This window comes from Diadema antillarum, unplaced genomic scaffold (genome assembly GCF_040938485.1).
Source record: "Diadema antillarum isolate AM-2024a unplaced genomic scaffold, OU_Dant_1.0 scf00000192, whole genome shotgun sequence".
In the NCBI taxonomy this organism is placed as follows: Eukaryota; Metazoa; Echinodermata; class Echinoidea; order Diadematoida; family Diadematidae; genus Diadema; species Diadema antillarum.
Window position 1 is genome coordinate 1,138,755 of NW_027271081.1, and position 13,930 is coordinate 1,152,684.

Genomic DNA, 13,930 nt, shown 5'->3' on the forward strand with positions numbered 1-13,930 from the left:
ACATTTTAACAAACTAAAGAATAACAATTTATGTTCGAAATGCACGTAGTTTGTGTCATTTAGACTCCCAAAGGCTGCTAAGCAAAGAATGTCACTTGGACATTATGCCTCTTGCATGAATGAAATATCATCAACCATCAAGTTTTTTGTTGTTGTTTTTTTCTTCTTCATACAAGCATGAAGCTTGCAACTTCCTCTGTACTGCAAGACGTATAACATACATTGTACGGAGTACATGTCACAGATGTATAAAACATACTGAGCAGAGTCATGGACAAACTGCTTTATCTGATAAAGTATGAAATTAGTGATATTTCAAGCAGAAAACATGTAAGGCCTAATACACATATGGCATTAATGAAGTTTTTCAAGTAGCTACATCATTGCGACACATGCAGGACACACTGCATTAGTGTTTGAAAGCACTGCCATTCATTGGCTGTAATTTTCTGTTTGTTTGATTGTTCAGTTTTAGACAAGGCTGCTGCTTCAGTTTCACCCCTTTTGTGCAAGATACAATGTAATGCGTTCCACAAGACAATTCCTCCTTTGAAAGAAAATTTAAATTGCTGAGGCCTTCACAAAGTATGTCAGCTGTAAGTTATTAATTTCATCTTTCATCTTAGAGGCTAGTTTCAGTGGACCCCAACTGTGGCATAAAGGAATACTGACCGAAATGACAGTCTATTTTGTCAAGGACATAAAAATGGAAGTGGTGTTACCATCCACATGCTTTACAATCAAACACTTTGCTTCTTGGATCAGTACAGACAAGGAATTTAAATTGCCAGAATATTGGACTGATCAGTCATCTATAGATGTACCTTTAAAGGACAAGTTCACCTTCATAAACATAAGGATTGAGAGAATGCAGCAATATTAGTAGAACACATCAGTGAAAGTTTGAGGAAAATTGGACAATCGATGCAAAAGTTATGAATTTTTCAAATTTTTGTGTTGGAACCGCTGTATGAGGAGACTACTAAAGCTTATGAGTCATATGCGTACAACAGTATAAAGAAAATGTAAAGAAAATTTAACATATTTTTACTTTTTTTCGCATAACAAAAGAACACTTGACTTGCCTCTTTCTAAGGGCAGGGGGAATAATATTACCCATAACATATGTCGGTAACGAGTCAAGGGAATGTGTACTTTTTTCAAAAGATGAAATTTTGTGAAAATCTCTTTATATTTTCCTTATATTGTTGTACGCATGTGACATCTAAGTTATTCATACACTGCAGTAGTCTTCTCATCCAGCGGTTACTGCACAAAAACTTCAAAAATTCATAACTTTTGAACGGATTGTCCGATTTTCCTCAAACTTTCAATGATGTGTTCTACTAATATTGCTACATTCTCTCAATCCTTATGTTTATGAAGGTGGACTTGTCCTCCTTTAATCTTGGTGAAAGTTCAGCCCCTAGTCAATGATATTAATATTTCAAGTTGTGACAGGATTTGGGGGTTCTTTCAAGACTGCTGCATGACTTACAAGTAAGTAAAACAACATGAAGAAGGTTTTCACAACAGCAAAATAAATGTGTGGGAAGAATTATGGGCAAATATGAAACAGACTAATTCATTAACACAGTCTTCACCAAAATGCTCACTTGAAAAGACCAAAACGTGAACTGGATGGTAGTAACAGCCAAGTGGTATAAATGTCTACGGCAGCACATTGCTTGTAAAGCGGGCACAGACAGCCATTCACACTATTCTCACCCGACAACACAGCCTCAATGAGGGCTCCCTCCGTGACATCACTGACGGACGTGACAGGTGTGAGTGAATAACTAGTGCCAGGGTTGTGTTTGAAGAGCAAGAGCTTGTCGTAGACACCGTAGAAATCATGTTCTGGAAACTGGAGGGGGATAAAAAAAGAAGAAGAAAGAAAACATGACACATGTGAAATATACTGTAGAATTGGTGAGATATCGTGGAATATTGAATGGAGTTAACAATGACGCAACTATATATGGTCTGTATGTAAAGTAGACTTTACAGATGAATTGACTGCCTGCTTTTGAAAATAAACACATGACAGGTTTTGTTTATCACAATTCATAAGTAACACTTGTACTTATGGCTTTTATACTTGATAATATGGACTTTGATAGTATATCAGAAATACATAAACGTAATTGACTGATATTATCACCATTGTAAATACAAAATTTTCTCATAAAGATATTTCATTTTATAGTCAGTCAAATAAAAGTCAAGATTCTGTATTGACTCAGTGTAAGATAACAACATGACGCTCACACTTGCAGAGACATCACTGTAAATTAAGGACGTTACGTTCATCTACAGTGTGCATGTATATGTGATGTCAAAGTTGTATCAATACTTCACACTCGCAGGTGCTTGTTCTGACCTATCTCATATTTCTCACAGCATATATAGTATAAGAATATAAATTTAACCTTCCTTTACGAGCAAGTAGTAGAATTTCTATTCCTCTTTGATAGAGCACAAAACATGTCAACAAATGAAATCAACCCGATCACTTTTTCCATGTGAAGTCACCTGTGACTTGTAACACTGGAACAGCTCTCAAAAAATGCCCAACAGACAAGAGAGGGGAAGGCATTTTTCCTGTCATACAGCCAGCCTTACGTAATCATTGTCTTTCCTGCACAAAACCCTGTCTGACTGGCATAGCTTGTGTGTGAGACAGTCTGAAACCATCAGCCATGCTGATGAAAAGTCATACCAATTACCATAAGCGAGCATTGTAACATGTAATGTCTTAACCAACAATCATTGAGGCTCTAAAACAAACATAAATTTGTATTCCTGATGCTGGGGGGGGGGGGGGGGGGCAAATAGATATCTTACCTGGGCAAGCAATAAAAAAATGGGGGGGGGGGGAGAAGGAAACTGCTGGCTTGAAATGGGCCATTGAATCCATTTTCAGACAGAGATTGTCATGTTTAACCCCTTGAGGACTGGCTGATTTTGCTACAGCACGCACTTCCATCGACACCCGCCCGAATATACTCGGGACTCGTCTTCAAAGGGTTAATTGCAAAGTAAATATGTACAAAAATCAACTTGTTTATCTCCCATTCAGACATCTCTGGGTCATCATTACAAGCCATATATGTGCACAGTCATAGTGCATTTCCTTAATGAATGTGTATTTCTAAATAATGCTGATAAACCAAGGAGGTACTAGGCGAGCCTGGTACCTCCTTGGCTAAACCAGCATATGTTCAAATATACATGTATGCATGTTTCTTGAATTTATGAATAGAGAGATGAGCTTAAAATGTACATTTTCCCCCATCAATTGCAAAGGGAACAATTCACTATGCTTTTGTGATTTGTTGCTACGAAAGGCAAGTCTTATCAGTATGCATACCTCTTCTAAACATGTTACTACGTCAGACAATTTCTGTAAAAGTAGAATGACTTCAGTTTCTTACGCATAAGACCTGATTTATCGCGTAAACCTGCTCCCTCTCTCTCTACCCCTCTGTCAAACAGTCCTAATTCTATTACTGCTTTCCTAAACACACGTTAAGAAACATTTCTCATAATTCATACAGCTTGGTTTCCTATGCAGACTTAAATAAAACAAAAGCATTCAATCCTTCCTTTTAATTCCAATGCATGTTGCAGACGAAGTAATCATCAATCAAAGTAAACAGAGCAGTTGAAAGGCTAATATAATAGTGAATCATTAATCAAGGTCATGAGCACATAAGTTTACTTACATCAAATAACAAACCTCAGAGCTCAGCAGGTCGAAACACATTTTGTGCTTACTAGAAATCTGAAAACAAAACTACAGCCATCTTTTGTTGTGTTGTGTTGAGCTGTGTTGTACTGTTTTGTCTTGTTTCCTCTATCACTCCAAGTCAATTCTGATCAAGGACACTGATACCAATCCCTCCCGCACTGATTATGCCAATATTCTAGCATCTACGCATCAGGAAGTGAAGAATATGAGAGTAGCATTCTACGCAACTCAACTTTTGCCTCTGATGCTGAAACCCTATGTTATTTTTAACAGGTTGGCATAGTTCTTCGCATCCACATTGAAGAAGAGAACCGTCACAACAGCCCCAACAACAACAACAAAAAAGATAACACATAAAAAATACAAACCTGAAGTACCAAAAATACACCCAGGGCACCAGAATAGATTTTACAGGTTGGAATGATGAGGGTGTTTGCGCTAAAAATACACCACATGACTAATGTGTCTCTGCCACACTCCAAATGAGTTTAATTTAGTGGAGTTTATTTTTGTCAGTGTGTCATGAACAAGCCTTCTGGGTTGTGACATGCATAATTCCAGAACATAAACCTTGTCCCATAACATCCACAGCATGCGCTGAAGCTCAGCATTGTCTCCGCTGTGGATGACAACTATATATAACTTCTCCTTCCATAAAAAGAGCATTCCAAACACAACAGCATGACCTCAGGGTGAAACAAGTTTGAAAAGTGATGAATATTCCATGTCAGCTCTAGTCCCTATCTCTCTCTCTCTCTCTCTGTTTTTGGTTGTCTTTTTTTTTCCATATCACTAAAGAAAAAAATAATAAAAACATCTGGTAAATTCTCTCATGATCATATGAAAAAAAAAGAGAGATACTACCATGTATGATACATGTGCACACTCAACTTTGAGCATTGCACTTAACCATAGCCACATCAATAGCATTTCTGAAGAAGTGTTGTAACAAATATGAAATGGCAATTCAGTATAAAACATAAAATTTGCTTGCTTTGGAGTCTTAACACAAGTATACCTTCTGCAAATTTTATAATACGCAGTATGCATGCTTTTTGCAACTTGAAAAATCAGCCAACTGGAAAAATAAACATACAGCCAGGTCACTCCAACTAAATGGGTCATTACTTCATGAAGAGTAAGGACAGGTGTTAAGAATTACCAACGAAAGATCTAGAATTCAAATTCATGAAATTCTTCCCTCGAGATGTTATTTACGTCAATGTAGGGCAATTTGTCAATTAGCTGCAAAGATCTGGAATTGTTATCATTAATGCTGTCATATTACCATTAATCAAATTGTTCCTTATTTTAAAGAAATTTATCTGATGCAAAGAAGCATCGCAACATACTGTATATGCCGAATATTTCGCGAGGTTTTTATTTTCGCGAATTTCGCGAGTCAGGTGCTATTCGCGAAATTAAAGGCCATGTCACACCAGCCTTGCGTGCGACTTGCAAAGAACAATTTTGACTACCCGGAGGTCCCCGTAGATATCCGCACATGACAGTACCTAGCATGTATCTCAAAAGTAGTCGCCCGGAGGTGCGCACGCATATTTTTTTACCCGCAACCGTGTTTAGGCCCTGTCACACCTTTCCGGGCAAGTTACTTGGGCTTGTTGCGTGTAGGGATTTTCTAGCATACTGGACATTCCTGAGGGCGGAAAAGGATTTGTGCGAGTCAGCGCATGTGTCTTACTTGCTGGACGCGTTATACTTGCGAGTATACTGTGTGACCTTTGTACCAGTCGCATGGGGGCTGACAACTTAGTGAAGGAATTCCTCTAATGGAATGGCTGAAATCTTACAGAATTTCATTATCTTGGCTGCATACGGGACTGCGAAGTACCTGCGTGGGAATTGCCTGGGAAGTACTGCCGCTAAGGGTCTCCTACTGGCGTTCTGCGTGGACCTCTACGGGCATTCCCGCGACTCACCCGGAAAAAGTTTTGGTCATGCTCAAAACTTGGCTGCGGTTAAATCGGACTTGCTTGAGCACCTCCGGGCAACTACGCGCTAGATACTGTCAGGTGCGGACCAACTGCGGAGAGCTCCTTGGAGTAAATTTGTTTCCCCGCAAGTCAAGCCCCAGAAGTTCCCCCGTACGGTATGACAAGGCATGAATGAAAATTGCAAACATTCTTGTTCGCCCGCTGAAAATCTTCTACGTGCTGGAAACTACCTCCTCGCCACAAGCCCGCGTTATGGTGTGACACGGCCTTAAAGACACGTGAAAATATTGACTTTGATCCCGATGTTAACGTGACATACGCGTATACACTTCTCTGTTCAGTACAGGACTCCACGATCGCGAATTTAACCACTCGTGAAATCGTCCGGAATTCCCGATTCGCGAAAATTTAGACTCGCGAAATATATGGCGTATAAAGTATTCCAGCATGTCAAACTACTTTAAGTTTAATACCCTTATGAATTACAGCATGCATAGTTCTATTCGACTGGTATGTACAAACACAAGTCATTATATAACATACGGTAACTATACACAGCCTAGTCACTATAAAAACGCGACAGGGCTGTACCAGGATGGTGCACAACAACAAAGCGAACACGTCGATCGTGTTGAGTTTTGATACTTGACATAATTTTTGTCACCTCAAACTCTTGAGAGACAATCTTCATTAATTAGACTCCATGTCTATGTTATCGATATTGGCATGATACACAATTCACAACTTAGCGAAAACGAAGATTATATGCAGTGTGTGCGAATGGTACATTGTCTTTCACTGATGACCATTTTGAATAATTGGAAGTTCACGCGATCGGAGCTGCACTTTTGACCTTTAAACGTGCAGCTCCAATCGCGTGGACTCCCGATTAATCAATTAATCAATCAATCAATCAATCAATCAATCAATAGCACCCTATACGCACAATGAAGCTGTGAAAATTCAGGCAAAATTACTTTGGTGTATTACTGTAAATGTGGAAATGTTCACAGTGTTAAAATTTTCACGCATTTTGTGCAACCAAAAATGTTTTTGCTTGCCATATGTTCCAGTAGTTGATATCTTGATTCTGCAGAATTGAAAACATGCGAAATACATCTAAACTGGCCAAGCGCAAAAAAAAAACTTACTAATAAGAAAATATCAACTGATCTGATTACCACTAGAAGCAGTGGTTTAAAAAATGTACGAGATATCACATTTGATACATATGTGTAGGTCAGTTGTATCACAAAACATCCTACAATGTAAAAATTTTGCAATAAAGCCTAAAACATAAGGAGATATCATTACTTTTCTCAATAGACCATAACTGTTGGCGGTTTAGTCTAGGACCGTTTTATTATTTGTAACCATGGTTCACAGTTTGTATATGTAACTAGAGAGGGGCCGTCAAAGGCGGCAGACCCACGCCTGAAGTACAAAGTCGGGGTAAACATAATGTGCATTCGGTCATCTACCAGAATTCGGTCACTTAATTGCCAGTGTGCTTTATCACCAGCCAGTGAGTTCTACCAAAGATCGTACACTGAGGTGTACGATCTTTGGTTCTACAGTCACATCACACGCAAAGTCACATCATTTCACATACGGTAACACTCATTCACAATAGGAAAGTCCTTTAGTCTCCTCCAAAAATCCATCGAATATCCCAAATTCCACCGTCAAAAGTGCAGAATCGGAACTTTTCCAAGCGCACGCGAATTAAGTCCAGTTTTAAGAGTATTGTCTACGCAACGGGTCGCCGAAAAAGCGCTAAAAATCGAGAAATACGCCGTTTTCTTGCGGGATATTTTGATTATAGCAAGCCGAGAGTGTGATGATATCAAAGGTCGTATGAGTGTACGATCATTGATGGTATCCACAAAAGCGCAAAAGAAAAACAAAATTTACGTACCCTCCAGGCAATTACCCCTATGATTAGTGTCTACGGGAATTATTCAATGCAAGGGTTGAATGCAAATGTCTACTGCACCAGCATTCGGTCACTAACGAGCGCCGCAACGTCCCCGATGCAATTTTGCACCAACAGTGTAGAGCGCGATGCATTGTCAGCGGCCTTGCACACGCATTGACATTGAGCGCGCATATCGTGCAGTGTGACTGCGACCGAGCAAATGCTCCTCCAACGAAAAAAACAATCAATGTTAATTTGAAAAATCATCAAAATACGGGCCAGTTTGTGACGACGGAGAACGAACTTTCATAAATCTAGAAGGACATAGTCCCTCAAATAGGCCTAAACGTAAATTTCGGAATTCTTACGAACATTTGAGCAGCGAAGTCGGATCGTTTGGGAGTTTATGTTTTCGTATGGTAGCGGAAAATCGCAAAGTGAGAAACAGAAAATTTTCGGAGTGGTCACTACTATGGGGTCAAAACTTCAAGGTCACACAGAATTTGCAAGGGTCAACCGATTATCACCAAAATCTAATCGATTCTTTCCTGCCATTATCCAAACATCCCCTGAACATTTCGTGCAAATCCGTTTACCCGTTCGCTTGTTATCTTGTACACAAACAAACAAACAAACAAACAAACAAACAAACAAACAAACAAACAAAAAACAAACAAACAAACAAACATACGGAACCTTATACATAACCCCCTGCCGATTTTCATCGGCGTGGGTAACAAAACTTAACATTAATCATATTGATTCAAATTTCTACATTGGTTGTTTCTATCCCTAACACACATTTTAGTACTATTTTGAAGCATTAAAGCTGGGTTTTTTGTTTCATCTGCAAATGGTAAATTATGCCTTTAAAGTACCACTACGATAATTTGAATGCTTGAAGATTGACAAAAATGGTGTCCTATGTGCAAGTCAGCTCACATCTGTGAGTCTGCTTGAGAAATATCCAGGATGCCATCTTCTTACACATTGTCAACGGAAAGGTAAGTTAAAGGGGGAAAAAAAATCATATTTGTGTGTGTGTGTGTGTGTGTGTGTGTGTGTGTGTGTGCAAACCTATCATTTGAATATTATACACACCAGACATATCAGCCACACATTACTAAAATTTGTGTTGAATATCAAATATGCTCCTGATGTAGATAACATGTACCATTTTACTATTCGTTTTCTTATTATCAAATTTCATCCTGGTAGTCATGTCAAATTTCAACCCTGTAGTCACTTCAGTGCTCCTGCTATTACTCAAAGCAATCTAATCACTGAAGTTAATTCCTCTTTATGGAGTATTCTGTCGCGTTCATGAATACAAAGTGTGCAAGTGAAAGAATTTGTCCATGAATGACTGGAAACATCTAATGAATACTTAAAACTAGAAATATCGCTATGGCGACTGGTATGCCTCCGCCATAATGCATGATTCTCCCAATAGGTGTATAGTACAATGTCTTTACAATGTGTAATGACAGTTCCACATAACTGGCAAAATATTGAAATGACAGGTCTGTCAGAAATGTCTTGAATGTTCACTTTCCTTGAAATAGGTTTGCTATAATTGTCTAAGAGTGCAGACTGTACACATTTTGGGGAATTGAGGACTATTACTTGACTTTTGACCAACCCTTTTATAACTTTATGCATTGAGTAATTTTCAAGGTATGTAGAAAAAGTGTAATTACTGTACAAAATAGATTTTTTTTTTTTGCATTATAACCTGGCTTTTGACCCTTAACCTTTGACCTTCTAGCAGGAGTTTTTCCAGAGAATTTCCATTAGGTAATACATTTACAGTATATATTAAGTTTTTAAAATAATCCTGTAAGCATTGCATATACACGGTTGTATACTAGTATATGAGGAAAATGGTGAAATTTTGAGGAGTTGACCTTGACTTCTGACCCGACTATTGACCCATGATTCCTAAATTCCCTAGATAATCCCTGCCAGTCAGTACATGCGTATGTGCCAAGTTTCATGAAGATACATTGAACCATTTGTGAGAAAAGTGAAATTGTAACATTTTCACCTGACCTTTGATCTTACCGACATGAATCTCTCTGGAGAATCTTTACACAGTAGTACATGTCTACACTAAGTTTCAAGAAAATACCTTCGGGCATTGCATAGATATGTTGGAAAATGTGCTCAACATTTGTAGCATTTGACCTTGACCTTTTGACCTTTGACTTCTTGCCAATTTCACTATAAAACTACTCGACTAATTGCCCCATGCAATCATATGTCATCCTTGGACCAAATTTGGTGAAAGTTGCTTCATCCAGTTTTGAGTTACCATGTAAACAGATAAATTTTAGGATTTGACCTTGATCTTTGACCTTTGAACTCTGTCTGATTTCACTCAGAAACTAATCAAGTACATTGTCCCATCATATATCATCCTAGGACAAAGCTTGGTGAAATTTGCTGATCAAGTCTTGAGTTATCGCGCAAACGGATACAATTTCATGATTTGACCTTGACCTTTGGCCTTTAGCCGATTTCACCCAAAATCTATTCAAAGAATTGCCCCATCATACTTTATACTTGGACCAAGTTTGGTAAAATTCCACTCAATATTACTCAAGTTATTGCGTAAACGAATGCGGACAGACGTACGGACGGATGGACAACCCGAAAACATAATGCCTCCGGCACCACTTCGTGGCGGAGGCATAAAAATGATTAATAGTGATAGGCTCAAAATCCGTACTTAACTAATTGCAACCAATGCCCCAATAATAAACTGCATATTAAGCATTTCTCAGCAGGCAAACTGATTAACACTGAGTTCATAACATGATGAAGATAATTACATTCATGGGAAGGACAGAACATATACCGTGAAGTTCCGTGTATAAGACGCACTATTTTTTCGTCGCAAAAACATTGAAAATCGGGGGTGCGTCGTATACACGGGTACAGTCGAATCACGGAAAAAAATCTGTCATGTACACCAAATTTTATAAGGCCAACTTGGGGCCATGTATGCCCATCGACGTTTGGAAGGTAAGCAATCACTAAAACTTACGGATAAATGAGCGATCTTTCAATCTGGACACACACAAAAGCTGCAAATACGAGATAAACTTACATCGGCCTTGTGCAGTAACGATGTATCAATCTGGCCATAGACAACAGCTGTAACATCACTGCTGTATGCTACCGATGTCAGTCTACCAAGCTACCAACAGCCAACCTAGTAGCTGGAATACGCGATGTACAGGTATCATCACTAAATTACCGATACCGTAAAACTTATCAATGTACTAGTATCAATATGGCCATAGACAAAAGCTGTAAAATACGGAGTAGGATCGACACTATGTCACCGTAAATATGAACGATGTGTGATGCATGCATGCATATCCATGTCATTCGTTTGCTCTTCATTTCACGAGGCCAGCTAGGATAGCATAGCTGCACTGTAGCTAGCTAGCTAGCTAGCATTTTGCAAAGGCAGCAGCTGCAGAGAGGCTCTTGCAATGGACTCGCGTGCACACAGCGATCGGATCGGAGCGCGCTTGCCCGTTGCGCGCTGTGTTTGCAAGTCCATTGCTCTCTGTGTGCGTGTGCTGAAATCATAGTGAGCTGCCTTTTGCAAAAGGCTAGCACTGTGCATACAAGCATGGTACAAGAGACACACATGTTACTGGTAATCCCTCCGGGCGAAACAACAGTGAGTGTAATTACCGTACACACCGTACGTCTCGCCGTATGATCCCTCTGCTACACTTGTTGATGTTTTTCTTATTTTTCATAATGAACCTTCCAGTCTGACATGCGTCAATATGCGAGACACCCTCTGCTATGCATGACAGCAAAGATTGTACTGTACACTCATGAGTACGATATGCATGACACATGTATGTAACACGATTGAAAGGCGAAACAATAGCAAGTGAGTACCGAGACAAGTCTCGCATTTTGAGTCTACCATATTTTGCCGATGTCCAATGAATACCGTTAAAAGAAAGTATAAAAGGAAACGAAAAATAGAGCAAATACATGCTGCATTCTAGGGAAATTTTGAGCTGAAATAATATGCATGACACACGCAATTTTTGCGTGGAAATTTTCGTGTTTTTTATTTTTTTTTTAAATTTTAGGTCCGAAAGTAGGGGTGCGTCTTATACATGGAACTTTACGGTATTCAATCAATCTGGTAGATGGCGAACAAAGTGCGTCTCCCTGCATTCATTCCTAACATCACTTAGCTTTATGATGGAAATAAGTTTCATTTCAGACATGTGTGTTCCATCAATGTCCAATCAATTCATATTGCACAGATTATACTCAACACGTTACACCCAATGATATCATTCTTTGTGGAAAAGATCAAAGAGATGAACTCTAGGATTGAGGTCTTATCAACAGTCAGTCGTCACGGCGTGCGAATCTCGCACAGAGCGCGGAGGACGTATGCACGCTCAGAGCGGTAATGAATACATAATTAGCTGTGCAGTGTTCTTTTTAAACTATCGTTGTGCAGCCCCAGCATAACATTTACAGCTCATTTTTACATTAAATGAAAGAAAAAAGCTCAAGGTCTAATTTAATGACAATGATTTGATAATACTGGAAAGGGAATTAGGGTAAAAATACGAGTAATTTCACGCGTTGAAAATATAAAATTTACACCCGAAAGAAGTGGGTCAAATACGTTCTTAACCACCTTGCATCTCTTTCAAACTAAATAAAGAGGATACTTGATTATCTTATTTTCAAAATATGGAAAAATCAAGTCACTCTATCTTTTGTACCTCATGGGATCCAGCAAATTACAGCAGTATGTCACACCTTCGTACAATGCTGGATTGTGATTGGTCAGAAACGACGGTCGCATGACGTCATCACATCGTCTGCTACTGTGGTTTTTTTTTAACTTCCTGTGTCCGGTCTCGAAGACTGAAACTCGGCTTAAACGTGTATAAAATAGGTTTATTCTGTCATATTCTGTCAAAATTTTGTAGATAATCATTTAAGGATTCGTTATCGCCACTTTGTGTTCGTATGGATTTGTCATTAGTTTGACTACTTGCAGATACGAGCACGTCAGCAATTTCACACGTTGTAAAAAAAAAAAACACTTGGGTTTAGTCCCATATACTAATATTTGTGTTACGTTGTTTCTCATGCCTTTTCTTTTCTGAAATGTTTTATTGTGATTTTCTTTTCATGTTTAGTTTTACATCAAGTTGTCTTGCAAGTTACAGTTTAATGAATAAAATAACCTTGTGTCTGTTTTTTCCTTGGACATTCTCACTCCTTCAAATAATATTTCTCGTTTTGATGATATGTCCGCTAGATTATGATTTATCCATTTATTTTTTTATTTTAATTGTTTTTTTTTTTAACTGGAACTTGGAAGCTGCAGCTGGGGACTACTGGTGATTTGCATGAATGTTAATCTTAAATAATCTGATGAACTATTAATCATGCCACATGTTTTTACTATTATTATTATTATTATTATTATTATTATTATTATATCATTATTATCATCATTATTATTATTATTCTAGAGCCCGAAGGCCTGGATTCATGAAGCAAGCAGTTTCGTTTTCTTTTCAGGGTGATCATTTAAAATGTTAATCTCCCCTTCTTTTTTTTTCTTTTTTTTTTTTTTTTGGGGGGGGGGGTGACTCCTGATTTCACAGAAGACTCTCTGGAAATGAACAATTATGAACCAGCATAGTTTCAGAAGCATGTCATTGATCAATCTCCCTGATAATTGCATTTCAATGTTGGCAGCTCTATATTATGAATGCAAACAAAATACTTTCAAGGACACGCCAAGCTTCGCGCCATATGTAGGAAAAACCTAGACTTCGGTGATCGCAACTTCCGGTGCAAGTCTCTTTTTAGTCAGTTTTTGAACGAATTTTTAAGTAACTTACAGATATTGCATCTTTTCGATTTTTAAAACAAGTATCGGTACATGCTTCCTCTGCCGAATTAAAAAAAAAAATAGAGTATGAAAAGTTTTATACCAGCCAGGATCCAGCAAAATAGAGGTTTATGTTTCGAATACATCAAAACTACGAGCAAAATATAAGGTAAATTTAACGAGAGATTAAACATTGAAAATATTCTTAAGTATGGACAAATTTTATATCAAAATGGAGAGTACGAAAGGGGTAATTGGACTCACCCCACCATGTCGAAATCGTATACACTAGCACTAAGTGCATGGCAACTGTATTGGAGCTTGTACAGAGTCTCGCAAAATCCTGTGAAACCTCAAATTCGCGAGACGGTCATGCGCATCGAGTAAACACTGGC

General features: G+C 38.4%; 1 protein-coding gene across 1 annotated transcript in view; it reads right to left on the reverse strand.

The window, feature by feature from the left end:
* The window catches only part of LOC139723559 (serine/threonine-protein kinase D3-like), an 81,539-nt gene that overhangs the window by 43,453 nt on the left and 24,156 nt on the right, over positions 1-13,930 (reverse strand). Inside the window, exon 2 of the mRNA XM_071634799.1 lies at positions 1,729-1,867. Coding sequence (XP_071490900.1) covers positions 1,729-1,867 — 139 coding nt within the window. The remainder of the gene's footprint in view (positions 1-1,728; positions 1,868-13,930) is intronic.